This window comes from Ranitomeya variabilis, chromosome 2 (genome assembly GCF_051348905.1).
Source record: "Ranitomeya variabilis isolate aRanVar5 chromosome 2, aRanVar5.hap1, whole genome shotgun sequence".
Taxonomy (NCBI): Eukaryota; Metazoa; Chordata; class Amphibia; order Anura; family Dendrobatidae; genus Ranitomeya; species Ranitomeya variabilis.
This window is the reverse complement of record NC_135233.1, coordinates 887,229,747-887,245,115: the sequence shown is the minus strand read 5'-3', so window position 1 is coordinate 887,245,115 and position 15,369 is coordinate 887,229,747. Positions and strand designations below refer to the sequence as shown.

The window sequence follows — 15,369 nt, the reverse complement described above, 5'->3', positions numbered from 1 at the left end:
TAACGGATCACTTACGGCAACACTGCGTTCGGCCTCATTCATTCCCTATGGGATTTGCGGCACTTATGATCTGGCAAATGCGGTACCATACCTCCCAACTTTTGAAGAAGGGAAGGAGATAGAAAGTGTGCGGCGCGCGTAGCGCGCCGTGGCAAATTTTAGGCCACGCCTCTGACCACACCCATTTCACAACTAGTCACACCCATATCCACGTCCCAACCACAGCCATTTAGCACTGCTGATCACACTGTTTTATATACAATAATTATAAACGAAAAAATATGGCCACAGTGCTCCATACTGTATAATGGCCACACATGATGCTCCATACTGTATAATGGCCACACATGATGTTCCATACTGTATAATGGACACACATGATGCTCCGTACTGTATAACGGCCACACATGATGCTCCATATTGTATAATGGCCACACATGATGCTCAATACTGTACAATGGCCACACATGATGCTCAATACTGTATAATGGCCACACAGTTCTCCATGATACTGTATAATGACCCCCCCTCCTGTATGCATGGCTCATATTCCCCCCCTGTATGCATGGCTCATATTCACCCCCCCCCGTATGTATGGCTCATATTCACCCCCCCCGTATACATGGCTCATATTCACCCCCCCTGTATGCATGGCTCATATACACCCCCCCTGTATGCATGGCTCATATACACCCCCCCCTGTATGCATGGCTCATATACACCCCCCCTGTATGCATGGCTCATATACACCCCCCCCTGTATGCATGGCTCATATACACCCCCCCTGTATGCATGGCTCATATACACCCCCCCCCCCCGTATGCATGGCTCATATACACCCCCCCCCTGTATGCATGGCTCATATACACCCCCCCCTGTGTGCATGGCTCATATTCACCCCCCCCCTGTATGCATGGCTCATATTCACCACCACCCCCCTGTATGCATGGCTCATCTCCTCTCCCATCCCCCCCTGTATGCATGCATGCATGGTGGCATTGGTGGCTCTGGCTCGTCATCTCCCATCCCCCATGCGTGGCTCATCAGCAGCCTGCCCCGCCGCTCCCCATCTATCTTGTGGCTGCCACCTGCCGGGCTCCCCGATCCCCCTCCTTCATCCTCCCCGGCTCCCCCCGTCCCTGGCTGTCATCATACTCACCTGGCTGTGTCACCTCACACCGCGCACGGTGCGCAGAAGAACGGGATCCTCCACCTCTGTGCTGTGTCCCGGTGCAGCACCCTCGTCGTCCTGTATGAGCGGTCAGGTGGTACCGCTGATTTAAGGTCATGACCTTAATCAGCGGTACCATGTGACCGCTCACACAGCGAGGGTGCAGTCACTGAGAGCAGACCAGGCGTCGCTGGAGCAGGTGAGGTGAGTATGCATCAATCATAGTGTGTATGGGCAATGAGGCAGCGGCGGGGGGGCGGCGGTGGCGGCGAGGGGGAGGGGGAGGGGGGAGGGGCTTAAGCCTTAAGGTGACCCCGGCCGGACCGGACTTTGCATTAAAAAAATAAATAAAAAAAAAGAGCACACACACCTGCTCAGGTGCCGCCCCCCCCGCATGGCCCCGCCCTAGGCATGTGCCCTCAAGTGCCTAGTGGCAAATACGGCCCTGTGCATAATGCCATGCAGCTATCACATCACAGGGTAGAGCGCAGCCAATCAGGAGTAGCCTGTATAAAAGCAGAGGCAGGGAATGCAGCAGCCATTGTGAGGTAAATCTGAATAGCAGATATCAAGGTATCATTGTATTCTACTTTCTTTGATCTGCGTAGCCATAAAGACTGGTAAGTAGGTTGATACTGCTGACAAAAACAACTTTAAACTGTTTCCTTGTATATGTAGTGTATTCCTCTAGTATAAGATTTAAAAATGTACATACTTTTATATTCAAAGTAGTAGTTTTATTTATGCCAAAAAGTTGCAGAACTGTCTATTGATCTGTTCCTTACTTTTTGTAGTCATCCGTGATTAAAAGTTTATAAATGGAACTCAACTATGAGCCAGCTTTCCTGCTTGTAAGTTGAGTAGAGGAGAATGATGTGAAATGGATCAGGGTTTATATAGTATTTTCCCTATAAATGGAATGAAATCAGGTTATTGATAGTGTCTACTCCCACCCTCAACTGAAACAGGGGAACTCCCAAACTTTAACTGTTTGAATGCAATGTAGAGATCTTACTGAGCAGCAGATGAAAGGAGCTTCTAAAGGAGCATAATCTAGAAAACTGAAACTGTCCTGAATCATAGTGTTTGGGAGGGAGAAAGCAAAAGAAGGCAATGAATTGTACTGGAAGCACAATGTTAATTGATCTATAGGGTCATGTTTGTTTGGATCCATTTATTTTCTGTCTTCATACTTTGCCTATTAGTGTTCAAGTTGGCCACATTCTATGTGTATTGAAGACATTACTAGTTTTCTATAGCAACATATTTACCTTCTAAACCCTGTCTGTAGCTCCTGCCCTAGTTCACTCAACAATCACAGTTATTTCAAATATTTTTACAGCTGAATTAGCATGAAAATATTTCCAATATACTGCGCTCGTCTTTGCCATTACTGCTCTACAAAGCAGGAGGCTGCCTATCCACGATGGTCTTGTGCTCAAAATGAAATTAGCAAATAGCTCACAAAGGCATTTAATCCAAATGTAATCAAACAGTTCAACAATCCATTGAGTCAAATTGTTTTCATCTACTGAGTAATCTTTAGTTGGTTAATTTGTCCAAAAAGAGATGACAAGAAAGACTTCAAATATTCAGTCTAGCCTTTACTATATTAAAGCTGGTGTCATGCCTACAGCTTTCACTTGTTTTCTGTGGCATTTTTTTTCTGACCTTCTACATTTATGATAAAACGCTGCAGAAGCAAAGTCCAGTAGGTTTAACAATAACTGATGTATTGCATTGTGTTATACAAATTATCAACTCCCCTTGTAGGGTTAAAAGAAAACTTAACAGGAACTTGTCATGTCCCAAAATGCTATTAACCTGCAGATATGGAGTTAATCTGCTGATTAATATAGTTCTAAAGTCATATGGCTGCTATATTGAAAGCCAGTCTGCCGGGAGGAAAAGGCACTGATTAACAACTGGGTCAGCAGTACATGAGTACAGCGCTGGCTGTCAGTCAGTGTCAGGGCGTGGTTGCAGGCGCCGCTCACTATAGGCTGATTGGTGACTGAAGCCACGCTCCATGACTGAAAGTCTGTAGCTGCTGGGAGGAATAAAGTTAATTTCTTCCTGGCAGCTAGGCTGTCAGCGCGGTAGCTGTGCAGCTTTAGAATGCTATTAGTCTACAGGATAGCGATTTTTGACATGACAGGATCCCTTTAAAAGAAAACGTTTAATAGAATGTTAAAAGATATATATAAAAAAAAGATAAAATCCTTTCCTGCTTTGTTAAATAATAAATAAACAAGTAAATGTAAATATCACTGCAAGTGTAACGACCCAAGCTATAAACTTAAGTATTTTTCTACATACATGATGCCTGCAGAGAAACATAGTGGGGGCAGTGTCCTTATGTGTCTGCATGAGTGCATGATGGTATCATAAATTCAAGGTTTTACTGCTGTATATTGAAAGTAAAGATACTACCATCACTCCATGCCCGTAGTACATGGGCACTTTGCCAATATCATAATGATCCAAAACACATATCTGTTGCATTTCTGAAGAAGAACAGGGTGAAAGTGATTCAGTGGCAAAGTATGTCTCCTGATCTGAACCCAACTGAACACCTGAGAGTTCCAAAGAGACAACTTGAGAATCACTCTCTATCCAGCATCTTTACTCTGAAGGAGGTCATTCCTAAAGAACAGAAAAAGATCGATGTTGCAATATGTCGTCAACTTGTTCATTCCATGCCTAAAGGCCTTGGTGGTGTCCTTAAAAATCATGGAGGTCATACAAAACAGTTGATGTAATCGTTTTTGATGTGGGTTGGGCTTATTTTTACATCAGCTAATTGGAGACCGAAGATTCTGCAGTGAAAGTTATATTATTTACCTGACTTTCATGTTATGGGTTAAAAAATGTTCTCTGAAACTCAGTTTTGTCAAAATATTGGAAATTGTTCTTGTGTTCAATGAAAGATTGATTAAAATCTGACTTTTCAAAGCGTATTCAGTTCAGCTGAAGATATTTTTTGAGGCGGACAACCCTTCTAATAATATAAGAAACTATATATTTTACTTTATCGTTTATCATTTTTACCGGTATGAGATTGTAAGTGACACAGCATTCAGGACTGGTTTACAGAACCTTTTGTGTGTGATTACTAGTAAACACCTCGTTTCTATTTCCTTTTAATCAACACGTGAAAAACTAAAAGATACAAATGTGTCACAACAAGGTAACATGAAGAATGAAAGCAAAATAAGGAAGTTCCCAAATGAGGATATGAATTCTGACCATGTCTTCTTGTGGCAGATAACAGGAAGTTTTCATAAGTGCAACCTAGAGATACAGTCAGTGTGTCTCCTGTAGTGTTACACACATAACGAGCAGAACCGTCTATATTAGCCAGCACAGCGGACCGTGACTTTCCCAGACATGTGATGTAGTGACCCTTAGTAATTACAGAGTAAGGGAAACAGGAGCATTCTCTGCTCTTTATACCTTCTATTACAATTCTGCCTCAGCGCTCTGGTGGTCTCCTGGGTTTCTGTGAACTGTAAGTGATGATGTTCCTATGGTGCACACATGACCACTACAGCCATTCGCTGGATTTACTGTAGTGGTTTTCAGCTGATTTTTTAAAAATCACATCTGAGGCCAGTGATTGGCTGCAGTGGTCACTAGCAGAGCCACTGGAGCAGGTAGGGAGATAACAAGTCAGTGGAAGTTATTTTATTATTTTCATGCTTTCCCTGGATTGTGACAACTTTGGAAACAAAACCCGGACAACCCCTTTAACATGAGCCAAATTATTGGTGCAAAATATTGATCTGAAGTAAACCAGCCAAGTGTCTAAGATGTCTAGCTACATGCATCAAATCTGTAAGACTGCGTGAGCCATCTGTGAGGTATGCGTGCCAAATATTTCGTTCTTTAAAGGTATTTTATGTGCCCTACGAATGGTAAGGGTTTTTTTATAAACGTATTTTTTGCATCTCTACATATACTTTGCAAGCAGGACTAGTCTGGAAGGGTGACATTTCCCAAAGTCATGCCTTCAGTCCCCTAATCATGCCTGTCTGTACGTGAGGCACAGCCTCCATACACTCTCCATTATGGCAGAACTTCCGGCACGCCATGCTTATGTGCAAGATTTCCAATGGTGCTACCATAACCAGGTTTGCAAGTACACTGTTATCTAGATGGGTATGATTAGAGGATCCGAGGCAGGACTAGTCTAAGAGGAGGTCACCCACTGGGCTAGTCCTGCTTCATAAGCATATGCAGAGCTGCAAAATAAAAGTCATTTTGTAAAAAATAGTTTGTGCCGTACTAATGTTGCTATCTGTTAAGGGTAAAGTAACCAGCAGGCATCCTGCTATAGTAGCATTTGGGGACAGTCAGGGGACCCTACTCCACTGGGTTATTCCTCGTGCCTTGCCTACGATGTGGTACATGACACTGGCATTCTCTCTTTGGTGCCTATTGAATGTCTGCATTATGCACCACCCCACAGGCACGGCACTAGCAGTAACACAGTATATCGGATTTGCCTGGGGTGATAATTTGTTCTTTTTTGAGTAATGTCCACCAAGTATTGTAACTTTAAGACACAAGTAAGAAAAAATGTGTCATTTATATGAACGATACACGAGGGATGAGTTTTGTCTCGATATGAAAAACCTTAGTGACATATGCCAAGATAAAGGCTCATGTATACAGAAAAGTTGTGCACTCTGCGACTGTATGAAGCTCCCCACACATAAAGCATGCCATGTTCTGCTCCATGGTTCCTCCATATTTACCATTGCCCGATTTCTCTTAATTTGTTTATATATGATGCACTATTACAACAAACAGCTAACAGCACAAAAACAAATGGAACAAAAAAACTCTTTTTTTTTTTTTTTTTTTTTTTTATATTTTTACTCTCTTTTGCAGTGTATCACCTGTAAAAACAAAAACAAAAACTGAACTAAACCGTCCAGTGTGATTATGGCCTAAAGCCTTAGCATGATAGGAGATGTCTCCAATGACCCGTAGGCCGCCGATCTGGTCCCGCTATACCTCTCTTTATGCTATAGAGATGTTTATAAGAGTGGGGTTGTTTCTGCAGCAGGCTCATCTGCCACATGTGAATACCCCTTTAAGAAGATAAAATTTCAAATGCAACTGGGGTGAAATTACTGACATCAATGCCTCGGTTGTCTGGTAAGTGTAGGACAATTCACAGGACCCTACAGCCACTGCTTGATTACTGTACATACTTCTATGGTGTTAGAGGGACACCCAGCAGGGTACTATAAGCAAGGTAAATGATAAAGCCTCAGTATCAAGGACAGTGAATTAGTTTATTTCTATTATGCTGCTGAAGATCATCTTCTGGCTTCAAAATACCACTCTATCAATGAATGAACTGATTTTCAGTCACTGATTTCTCGAACAGATTTGTCACATGTGAATATACCTTTAATTCCCATTTTTCGCTGATATTTTAGCTTTTTAACAACGTTACTTACTGTGACAGATGATTATAGGTAATGTCTGATCAGTTAAGGCCGCATTACACATTAGATAGCTGCTGCAGAACAGCTATCTCACCCAAATCTCCCATACACAGGAGAGCTCGCCCTGCAAAGACATCCTTTGTTCTCTATGAGATCCACTGCCAAATAGCTCTGGTGGTGGCTTATCTCTTAGGGTACCGTCACACAGTGAAATTTCCATCGCTACGACGGTACGATTCGTGACGTTCTAGCGATATCGTTACGATATCGCAGTGTCTGACACGCAGCAGCGATCAGGGACCCTGCTGAGAATCGTACGTCGTAGCAGATCGTTTGGAACTTTCTTTCGTCGCTGGATCTCCCGCTGACATCGCTGGATCGTTGTGTGTGACAGCGATCCAGCGATGTGTTCGCTTGTAACCAGGGTAAACATCGGGTAACTAAGCGCAGGGCCGCGCTTAGTAACCCGATGTTTACCCTGGTTACAAGCGTAAACGTAAAAAAAACAAACAGTACATACTTACATTCCGGTGTCTGTCCTCCGGCGTCTCAGCTTCTCTCCACTGTGTGAGCGCCTGCCGGCCGGAAAGCGAGCACAGCGGTGACACGGTGACGTCACCGCTCTGCTTTCCGGCTATGGCGCTTACACAGTGGAGAGAAGCAGAACGCCGGGGACAGACACCGGAATGTAAGTATGTACTGTTTGTTTTTTTTTACGTTTACGCTTGTAACCAGGGTAAACATCGGGTTACTAAGCGCGGCCCTGCGCTTAGTAACCCGATGTTTACCCTGGTTACCCGGGGACTTCGGCATCGCTCCAGCACCGTGATTGCAAAGTGTGACCGCAGTCTACGACGCTGGAGCGATATTCATACGACGCTGTGACGTCACGAATCGTGCCGTCGCAGCGATGGAAATTTCACTGTGTGACGGTACCCTTAGAGAAGAAAAGGATCTGAAATAGGACATGTCAAATCCTTATCTCCCCCAACAATCATCTGTCACACATTAGACTGTCGATATTGGTGGGATCGGCCAACATTAGTCTAATGTGTATGGGGGCCTTTAATAATGCATTCATCCCCTATCCTGTGGATAGCTGATCAATGTTCGTAGGGCAAACCCTTTAAAGGGATTCTGTAAAAAGGTCTTTGCCACCTAATCTGAGAGCAGAATAATTTAGAGACAAAGATTCTAATTCCAGAGATGTGTCACTTACTGAGCTGCTTCCTGTAGTTTTAATACAATTACAGATTTTCACAAAAAGACTAGTAACCTCCTGCCATGTCGTCATCCATAGTCATGATCTTTGTATAACCCCGGCCTCACTGCTGATTGGCAGCTTTATGCTTATGCACAGTGCACACAGACAGCTGCCAATCAGTGGTGCGGGTGAGGTTATACAGAGCTCAGTATTCCCAGATCTGGTGGATCTGCAGCAGATAAAACAATAATTTTATCAAAACTGCAGCAAGCAGCTCAGTAAGTGATACATAGCAGGAAACCGGGTCTCTGTTCCTACATCATGCTGCTCTCAGATTGGGTAGCAAATACTTGGTGACAGATTCCCTTTAATATTATCAAACATCTATTGTAATAGTGTTCTGTAAATACATAGTCTAGCCTGTTAAATCAAGAAATCTCTAACTGTAGTACAGACATTAAATGGGAGTACAGCACATTCTTGAGCGCTGCTCCAGTCAAATGGGAACTTTTGACCCCTTCATTGAAGGGGTGCCAGTGCCCAGATCTCCAGCAATCAGCAAGTCAACAGCTATCCTGTATGTGAGGACTCGGTGTCAGTCTGGCCACTTGTGCGGGGTGAATTATTCTTAATTATGTCAGACATGCTATTCCTTTGTTCAGTAAGTTAAAGGACATGAGCCATTGTTTCATGTGAGACTGTCCAATGACCCTTTTTGTATGTTAATTTGTGGAATGCCTGCTGATTACGGTTTGCATAAGCCCATGCCATGCAGTGTAAAAAATTTTTATAACAATAATGACTTTTATTAAACCATGTACAAAATACAACACACAAGAATTCATACAAAGGGGAGGGGAAGGAAAAAAGAAGTAAAGAAAAACAGGAATGAGGATATAAAAATGAGGGAGAGGGGCTATGTGCAGCAAAGGGCACATAAGTTAGTTTCATAAGCAAATATATGGATGTTCAGATCTAAAATAGAGGCAGTGGCGTAACTACAAAGTTATGGGCCCCGGTGCAAACTTCCAAATGGGCCCCCCCCCTGCAGCCCTGCCATACAACTCAATGTAACCCCCATAGAAAACAACGCAGCCCCCCTCATAGTATAATGCAGCCCCTCCATACAGGGGCAGTGAGAAAGACATGAGCAAATGGTGACGAGGGGGCAGGGGAGAGGGCACAAGGGGGCTAGGGGAGACAGGCACAAGGGTAACATAGGGGGGCTAGGGAGCAAGGAAGACAGGCACAAGGGGACACATGGGGGCTAGGAGGCAGGGGAGAAGGTTACAAGGGGACTAGTGGGCAAGGGAGACTGACACAAGGGGCACACGAGGACAAGTAGGCAAGGGAGACTGACACAGGGGGCACACGGGGACTAGTGGACAAGAGATACAAGCACAAGGGGACACAGGGACAAGTGGGAAAGGGAGACTGACACACAGGGACTAGTGGGCAAGGGTGACTGACACAAGCACAAGGGGACAAAGGAGACAGGCACATGGGGACACACAGGGACTAATGGGCAAGGGAGACTGGCACACGGGGACAAGGGACACAAGCATAAGGGGACAAGGGAGACAGGCTCAAGGGGACACACGGGCCCCTGACCTGCCAGAGCCGCTTGCAGCGGTGACCGCTGTGACTGTGGTAATTATGCCCCTGCCTCACACACACACACACACACTACAGATATCACACACACACACACTACAGATACACACACACACACACACACACACTACAGATATTACACACACATACTACAGATATCACACACACACACTACAGATATCACACACACATACTACAGATACCACACACACACACATACTACAGATATCAAACACACTACAGATATCACACACACTACAGATATCACACACACACACACACACACACTACAGATATCACATACACACACATACTACAGATATCACACACACACACACACTACAGATATCACACACACACACACACACACACTACAGATATCACACACACATACTACAGATATCACACACACACACTACAGATATCACACACACATACTACAGATATCACACACACACACACACTACAGATATCACACACACATACTACAGATATCACACACACACACACTACAGATATCACACACACACACACACACACTCTACAGATATCACACACACACATACTACAGATATCACACACACACACACACTCTACAGATATCAGACACACACACCAGCTCATATACACAACTCACAATCTCCTCTCTGGTACAGGGGTGGCTGATGTAAATCGGCTGCAGCTCCTCAGCTTCTCCTGACTAAAGCGGCTCTGTCCCGCACCTCCCCCCTGCTCTCACCTTCTGTCCCGGGGCTGCAGAGCAGAAGCTGACAGTCTCACCATGATGACTGGAGCTGCTTCCTGTCTCTCACGTGCCCCGGCTGCCCCCTCCCCCTAGATACGCCTCGGACTGTTGCCGTGCAGGAGGAATCTCCTGCACTGCAACATGGTGTTGGGTGCCTCTGACCTGCCGGGCCCGGGCCCCTGACCTGCCGGGCCCGGTCGCACTGGCGACCGCGGTAGTTACGCCCCTGGGCAGAGGTAAGTATTAACTGCTGGACAATAATGGGACTGTTGATGAAAGATCCCCAGTATAAATAAATCATATATATATATATATATATATATATATATATATATATATATATATATATATATATATATAGCTCTGGCAAAAATTAAGAGACCACTGCAAAATTTCAGCTTGTCTGATTTTTCTCTTTATAGGTATATTTTTGAGCAAAATGTAAATTGTTCTTTTATTCTATAAACTACTGACAACATGTCTCCAAAGTTCCAAGCAATACATTTTGTATCTATTTTCTGAAAATGAGAAATGGTCAAAATAACAAAAAAATGCATTGCTTACAGACCTCAAATAATGCAAAAAAAAGTTCATAATGATTTAGAAACAACAATACTAATGTTTTAACTCAGGAAGAGTTCAGAAATCAATATTTTGTGGAATAACCATGATTTTTTAATCACAGCGTTCATGCGTCTTGGCATGCTTTCCACCAGTCTTTCACACTGCTTCTGGCGCAAAAATGTAAGCAGTTCTTCTTTGTTTGATGGCTTGTGACTATCCATCATCCTCTTGATTACATTCCAGAGGTTTTCAATGGGGAAAAACAGTTGATTCCTTCTGCTCAGGCAATGTTCCCCAACTCTGAGGACTGGTTTTTCCAGCAGGACAATGCACCATGCCACACAGCTAGGTCAATCATGGTGTGGATGAAAGACCACCACATCAAATTCCTGCATTGGGCAGCCAAATCTCCAGACCTGAACCCCAATGAAAACCTCTGGAATATAATCAGGAGGAAGATGGATAGTCACAAGCCATCAAACAAAGAAGAACTGCTTACATTTTTGTACCAGGAGTGGCATAAGGTCACCCAAAAGCAGTGTGAAAGACTGGTGGAAATATTGATTTCTGAACTCTTCCTGAGTTAAAACATTAGTATTGTTGTTTCTAAATGATTATGAACTTGTATTTTTTTATTTTTGCATTATTTCAGGTCTGCAAGCAATGCATTTTTTTGTTATTTTGACCATTTCTCATTTTCAGAAGATAAATAGTAGTTTATAGAATAGAATAAAATAGCAATTTACATTTTACTCAAAAATATACATATAAAGAGAAAAATCAGACAAACTGAAAATTTTGCAGTGATCTCTTAATTTTTGCCAGAGCTGTACACACACACACACACACACACACACACCCACCCACCCACCCACCCACCCACCCACCCACACACACACTATCAAAATCAGATAATGTCAAAATCATATGAAAAGGTGCTGAGTGCAATAATTGGAAAGTAATGGTCATAGGTTTGCATAGTTACATGAAATTAATCTCTTTTAAGAATTAATATAAACCAGCAATAACATAATAAGATTATTCCAAAGATAGATAAATGTATGTAAGTTTGCAAGCCACGTGATTATACACATGAGAAAGACCAAATTTAGCACAACCCCAAAAACAGATAGATAACAAAATGTCAAGTGGGACAAAGTCAAGGGCAAGATGTAAGTTACTCCCTGACGATTTGCGTTGGAGTAGGTGAAGGGGGATGTGGTGTGCCTCCATGGCTAGTATGTGCAATTCTTGATGAACTATATACTGTACATTTTGTGCTGTTTTTTTATATATTTACATCTTGCCCTCATGACTTTGTCCCACTTGGCATCTGTTTTTGGGGTTGTGCAATATTTGGTCTTTCTCATGTGTATAATCATGTGACTTGCATACTTACATTTATCTATTTTTTGGAATATCATATTATGCATTGCTTGTTTATATTAATTCTTAAATGAGACTAATTTCATGTGACTATGCAAACATGTGCATTACTTTTCAATTGTTGCACTCAGCACTTTTCCGTTTGATTCTGACATTGACTGTTTTATATATGAGGTCTGATTTTGGCATATATATTGGGGATCCTTCACCAACATTCCCATTATTATCCAGCGATTAATACTTACCTCTTTCTACATTTTTGATCTGGACATTCATATATTTGATTATGAAACTAGCTTATGTACTCTTTGGTGCACATACATCCCCCTCCCCTATTTTTATTTCTCCATTCCCGCTTTCCTTTACTTCCTTTTCCCTTGTTCCCCTCCCCTTTTTATGAAATCTTGTGTGCTGTATTCTGGTTTAATAAAAGTCATTATTTTTATAAAGAGATATTGCCTAATTCTGGATATTTTGTATAGGTTTAATGTTTGATATATTCGTATGCTTTCTAGAATATTTTGATGATATTTTACTATTTCCTTCTATACAGGTTTTCTGCGGTGTATGAGTCTGCACCACTTGGAGGAGAATTATGCAGACTGACTGAACAATGAGCGAACAGCCATGGCTACCTCCCCCCAATCCCATGGGACAATGCCCTGGAATGGGAGCTGAGGTTTATAAAAGGGCCCTGCTCCTGTCACCGGTTTGATTCTACAGGAAATCAGCCCAGGGACCATGGTTCCAGCTGGTGGAATACAGATCTGCTACACTGCCCAACACTGAGCACACAAAGTAATTTGGATAACCCAGGATGGGGCAATCAGGTCGCCTGGCTACATACCTCACTGTGCTTGGTCAGATTCCTAAGCTTGCCACTTCCTAAGCTTGGGGAAGGAGTTCAGTGGGATTAGCCCAGCCTGTGTGGTCTTTCTAAAGACAGCTGGATCAGTGGATGAAAGCACCCACTGACCCTTGTGTCTCCACACTGTAGATAGGTGAAAATTTGTAATCTTGGTTACAACCCCTTTTGAGGGACACAGCACTTTTTCCATCTAACCCAATTATGCTTTGGATATATTGAAATGTGTAAGTGGACTTTTATACTTTTATGCTGCTGTGTTTTTCCTTTTTGGATTTTACAGCACTGGAATCCTGTGTTCAAATCCCACCGAGGAAAACATCTGTAAGGAGTTTGTATGTTCTCCCCGTATTTGGGTGGGTTTCCTCTGGGCTCTCAGGTTTCCTCCCACATTCCAAAGACATACAGATAGGGACTGTAGATTGTGCGCCCCATTGGGGACAGCGATGCTGATGTCCGTACAGCGCTGTGGAATTAATGGCGCTATACAAGTGAGTAAAATATATAAATAACTGTCCTTTTAAATAAAACAGATGATTGCAGTGATCTGTTCTGGAGCGGGATTTCTCTGTTCTAAACCGTTTCCATTATGTGCAGTTATTTTCCCATACTGCAGATTAATTCTGAGTCTGTTTCCAGTAACATTGGGAATGCGTGGGCGCAGTCAGACCTAACAGCTTATATATGAGTTTCAAGCTGTATGATTCAATGAACAGCATCATTTTACTTACTACGTCCCTCTGGATATGAAAATATGGTGTTCTTATAGGCAAAGAACCTTCTTTATTTTTCAGTTACGGACTCTACTTACAGAACAGAGACAGCTCTAGATGCCTTGTATACATTGAAGCAGTGTATTATGTCACTCCCCAAATATATAAGTGCACAAAAGATACAAAAGTTAGTACAGATATAAAGCCACACTCACCTGGGAACAGCAGAAAACAGATCAGAGTCAGGCTCGCCATGGCTCAGTGTCAGCAGCTACTCCTCTGTGGGGAAAGAGGTGCAGCTCTGCGACCTTATCTAGAAGTAGGAGGAAGTTTAAAACTCTGCACAGTTGCTGTCACGTGAGTTTTAGGAACTGAAGTTTCTTATTCCGCATTCAGGGATGATGAAAGTCATTAGTGCTGGATATTTTGTATCTTCCTCCTACAAGTGGTGATTTCTATGTCTATAATGCTCGATGTTAAAATGTGTGATCGCATAGAAGTTAATGCTGACTGTTTTGTACATATAAAATCACATTTTCGGGAGGAAATCAGTGATGTGGCTGTGGACATTGCAGAAGTGACACATAAGGTCAATGTATCAGGCCCCTTGTATAAATAATGTCAGGAGGGCTTTTAGAACCAGGTCATCATTAATAAGAGTGGGGTCTTTTTCGTAAAGTCTCACTCATACAGCACTGCATAGATCTGCTCGAATAGCGCTAAGGATCCATAATAGGGGCGCAGGGCTTAGACCGTCCGATAATACAGCATGACGTGCACAAGGAAGCTGGATGTGTAACCCTTTGTGTACTGGCCTTCAGTTAGTTCATACTGTGAAGTATCAGTGTTATTCTCCAATAAGAACAGTTTAGAACATATGTAGATCTGCAGGAAATAATCCTAATTAATAAAAGGCTTTCAAAATGGAAATCCTTTTACAACTACCGTGGCAGGATAATTCATAATTGTGTTATAGATGCAGCTTTTACATCAGGCAAAATGGGAAGTCGGAGGACTCTTGCTCTATAAAGAGGTGGGAATCACATCTATCAGGTATTTATGGAATGGGATCTTGAGCATTTTTAAAGTCCTAAAGAGAAAAACAATTTTTTTTTTACTTGTTAAAACCTACCAATCAGACAGATTATAAAAGTAAAGGTTTTGTATGCTTTATGGCCAATGTGAACATGCGTTTATGTGCTGTATGTATACCAACTCAAACCAAGCTCAATTTTTGTGTTTTTTCTTTCTATTTTTGCATTCTGTGCAAGCCGGGGTGTGGCCTCCCTCTCCTGAGCTGGAAATTACATTTAAAGGCTTCCCTAGATTGGTAATACCAAAACCAGGCAACATACTAGATACTGAGGGGGAGATGATAGCTCTAAATAGTGCCAAACAACCCCTCACCAAAAAGAACCAACTCCATGAGAGCCACAGGAATAGGAGAAAACTAGGAGTGTATAGGTAATAGATACTTTATTAATGCACATATAATTTACATATTACTTCGTCAATGCAAAACATACAAAAAATACAGTAAAATACCAGGATGGTAAAAAGGATAGGTGAGAATCCCCCGGTGTGCGCCATCTATAGGGCCAGCATACATATCAATAGTAGTAGAGACCTACTGCTATACATGCAT

At 42.7% G+C, this 15,369-nt stretch overlaps 1 protein-coding gene across 1 annotated transcript in view; it reads right to left on the bottom strand.

The window, feature by feature from the left end:
• Window positions 1-14,095, bottom strand: part of LAMP3 (lysosomal associated membrane protein 3) — a 43,076-nt gene extending 28,981 nt beyond the window's left edge. Inside the window, exon 1 of the mRNA XM_077290429.1 lies at window positions 13,940-14,095. Within this exon, the coding sequence (XP_077146544.1) occupies window positions 13,940-13,979 (40 nt within the window). The 5' untranslated portion in view covers window positions 13,980-14,095. The remainder of the gene's footprint in view (window positions 1-13,939) is intronic.
• Between the last annotated feature and the right edge of the window lie 1,274 nt (window positions 14,096-15,369).